Genomic DNA, 6699 nt, shown 5'->3' on the forward strand with positions numbered 1-6699 from the left:
GACCCCGCTGGCCGCCGCGCCGGCCCCGTCTGCCACGCAGGACGTCCACGTTCTCCCCCACCTCCAGGCCACGCTGTCCCTCGAGGTGGCGGGGGGCCCGGCCCAGGCCCCGCCCCCAGGTCAGGCAGCCCCCAACTCCCAGACGTTTCTCCTGGTGCAGACCGCCCAGGGCCTCCAGCTCATCCCCAGCAGCGTCCAGCCCCCGACGCCCCCGCCCCCGCCCGCTCCCGCCAAGCTCATCCTGCTGCCCTCCTCTGGTGCTGCTGCGGGCAACGGCCGTGAGAGGCAGGGCCCGCGGGCAGCTGGGAAATCTGGTCAGGGGCCTGGAGTGGTGTGGCTGCCGGGTCCTGGGGGACTGGGGGTTCAGGGAGGGGGCAACGCAGGGGCCAGCGGGGGAGGGCAGAGCCTGATCGTTCTACAGAATGTAGGGGGTGGGGATGCCGGCGCACAGGAAGTGAGCGGGGTCCAGCTCCAGCCCCTCCGGCCAGCCCCGGAAGTGACCACTGTTCAGCTCCAGCCGGCCCAGGAGGTGGCCACGGTCCAGCTCCAGCCGGCCCAGGAGGTGACTACGGTCCAGCTCCAGCCTGTGGCAGGCCAGCTGTCCAATCCCAGTGGGGCAACAGTGACCACCGAGGCTCCCAATCTGCTGGTGGTTCAGAGCGGTGCGGCCGAGGAGTTGCTGGCCGGTTCTGGCCCTGGGGAGCCAGGTGACGGTGAGGCCGGTACCGGTGTCGTCCAGGACGTGCTCTTTGAGACGCTACAGACGGACGAGGGGTTGCAGAGCGTCCTGGTGCTGAGCGGGGCAGATGGGGAACAGACCCAGCTGTGTGTGCAGGAGGTAGAGACGCTACCCCCTGGACTGGCGGAGCCTCCTGCCCCTGGTCCGCCGGGACAGAAGCTGCTCATCATCCGCAGCGCTCCCGCCGCTGAACTGCTGGAGAATAGCAGTGGTGGGGGAGGCGCCGCCACGCTGCAGCTGCTGGCCCCGCCCCCACCTGGCCAAGCCTCTGTCCCCGTGGGCATCTCCACGGCTCCCGCCTCCCAGATGGTACAAGTGGTACCCACCGGCACTGCACCTGGAGGCATGACCCCGCAGGCCCTGCCCTCCATCCAGATTGTCCAGACTTTGCCCGCAGTCCAGCTGGTGCATACGTTTTGAGTAGAACCACTGGTATTTCTTGCTGCCCCGCACGGAGACCCGACTCACTGCTTGGGCTGGGAGCTGCAGGCTGGGCTCGCTAATAAAGACCAGAATGTCTTCCCCTGTGTTTTGTTTTCTTGGCGATGGGTGGGGAAATGTCATGGTCATAGCCACCGCTTGGGAGCTTCTGGTCTTGTATCTCTTGCTTCCTGGCTCGCAGGTGACGGAGATTGGGGCCAGCCACTTTTATGTGAGGTTCTGTTTATCCTTTAAAAGATGCGGGGGGCGCCTGGGTGGCTCAGTCTGTTAAGCGTCCGGCTTCAGTTCAGGTCATGATGTCACAGTTTGTGGGTTCAAGCCCTGCGTCGGGCTCTGTGCTGACAGCTAGCTCAGAGCCTGGAGACTGCTTTGGATTCTGTGTCTCCCTCTCTCTCTGACCCTCCCCTGCTCATGCTGTCTCTGTCTCTCAAAAAAAACCCAAAAAACAAAAACATAAAAAAAAAGAAAATGCGGGGCGCCTGGGTCGCTCAGTGGTTAAGCCACTGACTTCAGCTCAGGTCATGATCTCTCCGTTTGTGAATTCCAGCCCCAGTATGGCTCTATGCTGACAGCTCAGAGGCTGGAGGCTGCTTCTCATTCTGTGTCTCCCTCTCTCTGTCCCTCCTCTGCTCACACTATGTGTCTCTCAAATAAGTAAACATTAAAAAAATTACAAAGATGTGTGGTCAGTATGAGGAAGCATGAGAGTCTAGAATCCTGGTTCAAGCATGCTTGTTCGCTGTAAGTCATCCCCACCACCCCTCTCATCTGAAAAATGGGTGGGTGGGAGTCCAGGTGGGTTGGGGTGGAGGTTTCTGGGCGAGGGAGACTGGGAGCTAGTGGGCCCTGGGTGCGGCCCCTCCCGCTAATGCCCCAGAGCCAATGAGAATCGATCCGGTCCCATCACCGCCCCCGGTTCCCCACGCGGCTCTCCGCTTGCTTAGCAACCAGGGAAGGTCAGGAAGAGAACATGCGCTCCGTCTCTGCGGGCCCGGTAAGTACCTGCCCGCCGGGACCCGCGGGAGGCTCTCCTGTCTCCGCCCCCTACCCCAACCCCGGCGGGGTCGCAGCTCCCAACTCTGGTCCCTCTCCGGGCCCCGAGCGCGGAATCCTGCCGGGACGCTTGGCAACCGTTGCTAAGGCCGGGGGCAGGCCCCGCCCCCAATGGGCGACAGCCTGACGTCACTTCCGCAGGCGACCCCTTCCAGACCCTGCTGCCCCCACACCTAGTGGAAGGACCGAAGCCACCTGCAGAGGTTCTTGCTGGTGCCCGCTCCTGCGGCGCGGGCCGGGGACGACTGTGGGGCAGGGAGCGTGGTCTATGCCTTGGCTGGGCCGGCGGGTGGGGGGCCGTTCCGCTGACTCCCCAGGACAGTCCCTGAGCTTGGGAGCGAGTCCCGGCTTGCAGGGCGCTGACGTCTGCAGGGCGTTTAGGGGTTACTGGTGGAGCACAGCGGCGGGCGAGGGGCGGGGGGCCGGGAGACTTGACGAAGGTCGCTGGGTGGAGGGTGATTCCGGTACTGCGCTCGCTTGGGGGTCCGGAGCGTTCCCAGTGTCCTGATCTGGGACACGCTGCTGCTGCTGGTCCCCTTCCCTGGGTCGCAGTGGGGACCAGAGGTGCCCTTCGGTGACCTGCTTGTTTTCACCAGGTGCACGCTTGCTCCCTTCGGGGACGCGGGAGCCTGGGGGCTGCCATGGCCCCCAGCCACCTGTCAGTGCGGGAAATGAGGGAAGATGAGAAACCCCTGGTTCTGGAGATGCTGAAGGTGAGAGCGGAGGGGAGGGCGGGGGGGCGGCACTGAGGGCCGCTTCAGCCCTTCCGGGACTCCTGGGAAGGAATCTCTCCCTCCTCAGCGGCTTTCTGGCTCAGTCTCTTCTCTTTCTAGTGCGTTCTTCTACCCTTAGGGTCAGAAAGGTTTTTCACAGCTGGAGGGCTGTGGGTTGTCCCCAGCACAACTCCCTCCCTCATCTCGGACATTGAGTCTGCTCTGCACCAGCCCGCTGAGCCCATCCTTACCCCCTCCGCCCCCCCCCCCCATCACTGTCCAGAGCAGAGCCCTGGGGCCCCCGCCTGGGACTGCATCCCTCCCCTCCCAAGTCCCAGCTCCTGCCGTGCAGAGCTGGCTGCTGCTCCAAACTGGGGCCGTCCTCCGTCCTATTCCGGCCTCAGCCTTCCCTGGAGCCTTGCACCTGCAGCCGCCCTGAACTGGGTGTCCCTCACAGCTCCTGATGCACTCACTCAGTCCAGGGGCCTGGAGCAGATGGGGTTCTGTCCCCTGCCTGTTCCTTGGTTGCAGGGCCCCTGCCCGTCTAGGAGCCTCTGCCCCAGCATTGTCCATTCTCTCTGCTCCCCGATTTCTCTTGCCACCGGGGCCCCCTCCTCTGACTGCTCCTTCTGCCCACAGGCTGGCGTGAAGGACACAGAGAACCGCGTGGCCCTGCATGCCCTGACACGGCCACCAGCCCTGCTCCTCCTGGCCGCGGCCAGCAGCGGCCTGCGCTTCGTGCTGGCCTCCTTCGCCCTGGCCCTTCTCCTGCCCGTGTTCCTGGCCGTGGCGGCCATGAAGCTGGGCCTTCGGGCCCGATGGGGCTCGCTGCCCCCGCCGAGCGGCCTGGGGGGGCCCTGGGTGGCGGTGCGCAGCTCGGGTGACGTGTGTGGGGTGCTGGCCCTGGCCCCAGGCTCCAGTGCCGGGGACGGGGCCCGGGTCACCCGCCTCTCTGTCTCCCGCTGGCACCGCCGCCGAGGTGTGGGCAGGCGGCTGCTGGCCTTTGCCGAGTCCCGGGCTCGAGCCTGGGCGGGAGGCATGGGGGAGACCCGGGCCCGGCTCGTGGTCCCGGTGGCTGTAGCAGCTTGGGGTGTGGCGGGGATGCTGGAGGGGTGCGGCTACCAGGCGGAGGGCAGCTGGGGCTGCATGGGCTACACGCTCGTAAGAGAGTTCAGCAAGGACCTGTGACTGGACCCGGCCGGGAGGGAGAGCCCTTAGCGAGCCCTCCCTCTGGGAACCCCCAGCCCTCTGGGGGCCACAGACGGGCCTGCAGAGAGCAGGACGCCCCACTGCGGGCTGGTGTCTGGCTGTAGTGCGTGAACTTCTCAGGCCAACCTGTCCGGGGTTGTGCAGTCTGTCCGCAAGGCTGCCCCGTGCGTGGTGCGGGCAGGAGGAGAGGGGCCGGACGAGCGTGCCTCTGTGGGTTAAGACTTGGGGCAGGGGCACCCCAAGTGGGGGACACGGCCCTCCTGGGAACAGGCTGAAGTGCGATGACTGGAGGGGATGAACGGAGCCTCTGCAGGGGAGGGTCATCGGCTCAGAGAGGCCCCGGCAGGGACGGGGTGGGCACAGGGTGGGCCCCGGGCAGGCCCCTCCTGGGATGGTGAGCCGAGAGGAGCAGCCACACCCAGCTGGTTTTTCACACCCGACTGTTAATAAAGCCCCGTCTCGCTCTCTCTGATGCCTTTTCCAGTCCGTCTCTGCACACCACCCCCCTCCGTCTGTCTGGCTTCTCCTTTTCCCTCAGTTGACATTAATTGTTGCTGGGGGTGCTGGACGGGGAGAAGGGGCGGCGATGAGCTCACGGCAGCCCCGCGGCCTGCCAGCCTCTGACTCACGCTCCCCATTACCGAATTTTTTCCACCTCACAGCTGCCTGGTGCAGGGCTAGTGGGGGTGGGGGGAGCAAGTGAGTGTGTGTGTGTGTGTGTGTGTGTGTGTGTGTGTGTGTGTGTGTGTGGCGTCCCCCTCCCTCAACCAAGACTGGACCCCAAGTCCTGCTTACCCGCCCTGCAGCTCCCTGGAGTTCAACCGCAGCTCCCACAGATGGGGGCCCGAAGGGTTTGCATTCAACTCCCCCAGGGAAACAGAAAGGTTTCTCAGTCTCCTTTTCCAATCAGGAAGTCCTTCCTGGTGTCTGGCTGCAAGCCTTCTTGCTGCTGAACCGTGAGCCCCAGATGTGCCGAGTCCCCAGCCCAGCTGCTAGTTTGAATCCACTCTCAATGTGCCCCGCCTGGTCCCCCCCATGTTCCCTGGCTAGACAAGAGAGGAGGCAGACGGGTGGGTGCTGGTGCGTGTCCCCCTCAGCCTCCTCCCCCCCACCCCCCAACCTCCACCCTGGAGCATCTCTAAGCACAGCGGGGCGCCTGGCCGGGAGTCTCCCGCTCCCTGTGGGAGTTTGAAGTTGGACACCCTCCCTCCCCCGCCGCCACCCCCTTCCTCGCCAGGTCTCAGCTGCTGGCTGGCCAACCCCCCCTCCCCCCTCCTGTCCCCTGCTGCTGCCGCCTCGCAGGCAGCCTCTCTCTTCCTTCTGGCAAAGTGTCCAGCCCCTGCCTGCTCCTCCCCAGTCCAGGGCGCCTCTGGCAGGCGCTTCCTTCCCTCCCTCGCTCCTTCCCTCCCTTCGGTGGCCGCAGCCTCCTCCCCTCTCCGGCTTGTGTCCCCTTTCACCCCGTCCCTGCCCTGGACTCTGCAAACATGAGGGTCTTGGCCTGCCTTATCGGTGAGTGACCCCTTCTCCTTGGGGACTCGGGGACCTCTGACCCCTGAGCTCATCCACTTGAACCAACCCAGACTTCCGGGACCCTGACCCTGGTGCTTGGGATAAGAGATATCTGGTCCTCCTTGCCTGATCCCCCGCAGGGCCCCAGCCTGCTTCACATCCAGTCCTCCCCTCTTAGGACCCCAGGGATCTACCCTCCTCCCCCACGGGCCCAGGCCCTAGGGGGGGGTCACCCACCGTTTGACCTTAGCTCCCTGGGGGGAGCAGAAAGCCTGGCTCCCAGCCCTGACCTGAGGCATGTGGGGCCCCGCCATCTCAGGGACCTGAGTCTTGCCCAGACCCTTACCCGGAGCCCTGCCTCCCAGTAGTGGGGTTTCTGGTTCAGAGGTGTGCACACTGTGTGCATGCGGGCCTGTGTGCACGCACACGTGAGGTGGGGTATTTAAGACAAGGGGTCTGCCCTGGAGAAAGCACCCCCTTCTGGCCTGCCCTCACTCTACTCTACTCCACCCCCCCTTCCAGCAGCTCTAATGGGGATCCAAGCTGTTGGTAAGTGGCCCTGACCTCGCACAGTTCCGACCCACCCCTGCCCAGCCTCACCCTCCACGGGAACCTGGCTGCCCTGGTGGGCCCATGACCTGGGGCACCGCCCCCCCCGGAACCACCGCTGACCAGCCTCCAACTTCCTGTGGGGGCCGCTGCTCTCCTGGGAGCCCCGGAGCTGGGCGGCCGGCCTCCCACCTCACCCTGCAGGACAGACGGCCCCCAGCCCCGCCTTTGCTGGGCCCCGGCGCCCTCGACCGTCACAGCCTCTCCTCTGTCCCCCCAGAGCGGCTGCGTCTGGCCGACGGCCCCCACGGCTGCGCCGGCCGGCTGGAGGTGCGGCACGGCGGGCGCTGGGGCACCGTGTGCGACGACGGCTGGGACCTGCGGGACGCCGCGGTGGCCTGCCGCGAGCTGGGCTGCGGGGGCGCGCTGGCCGCCCCCGGGGGCGCCTTCTTCGGGGAGGGCGCGGGGCCCGTGTGGCTGAGCGAG

At 65.9% G+C, this 6699-nt stretch overlaps 3 protein-coding genes across 5 annotated transcripts in view; all 3 read left to right on the forward strand.

Annotated features, from left to right (window-relative positions):
• ZNF628 (zinc finger protein 628) overlaps positions 1-1262 on the forward strand; it is a 20631-nt gene extending 19369 nt beyond the window's left edge. The window contains 1 exon segment of the mRNA XM_029924600.1: positions 1-1262. This exon segment is cut by the window's left edge and continues 99 nt beyond it. Within this exon segment, the coding sequence (XP_029780460.1) occupies positions 1-1159 (1159 nt within the window). The 3' untranslated portion in view covers positions 1160-1262.
• NAT14 (N-acetyltransferase 14 (putative)) overlaps positions 1-4627 on the forward strand; it is a 9553-nt gene extending 4926 nt beyond the window's left edge. The window contains exons 1-3 of one of the 3 annotated variants that reach the window (XM_029924738.1): positions 2079-2174; positions 2830-2946; positions 3586-4627. In XM_029924738.1, the coding sequence (XP_029780598.1) occupies positions 2151-2174; positions 2830-2946; positions 3586-4134 (690 nt within the window). In that variant the 5' untranslated portion in view covers positions 2079-2150 and the 3' untranslated portion in view covers positions 4135-4627. Of the gene's footprint in view, positions 1-2078; positions 2175-2322; positions 2437-2829; positions 2947-3585 lie in introns of those variants that run through there. The other 2 variants (XM_029924739.1, XM_029924740.1) reach the window with 2 other exon arrangements.
• An 893-nt stretch (positions 4628-5520) lies between these two features.
• SSC5D (scavenger receptor cysteine rich family member with 5 domains) overlaps positions 5521-6699 on the forward strand; it is a 17612-nt gene continuing 16433 nt past the window's right edge. Inside the window, 3 exon segments of the mRNA XM_029924570.1 lie at positions 5521-5664; positions 6187-6213; positions 6494-6698. Of these exon segments, the coding sequence (XP_029780430.1) occupies positions 5640-5664; positions 6187-6213; positions 6494-6698 (257 nt within the window). The 5' untranslated portion in view covers positions 5521-5639.

This window comes from Suricata suricatta, chromosome 16 (genome assembly GCF_006229205.1).
Source record: "Suricata suricatta isolate VVHF042 chromosome 16, meerkat_22Aug2017_6uvM2_HiC, whole genome shotgun sequence".
In the NCBI taxonomy this organism is placed as follows: domain Eukaryota; kingdom Metazoa; phylum Chordata; class Mammalia; order Carnivora; family Herpestidae; genus Suricata; species Suricata suricatta.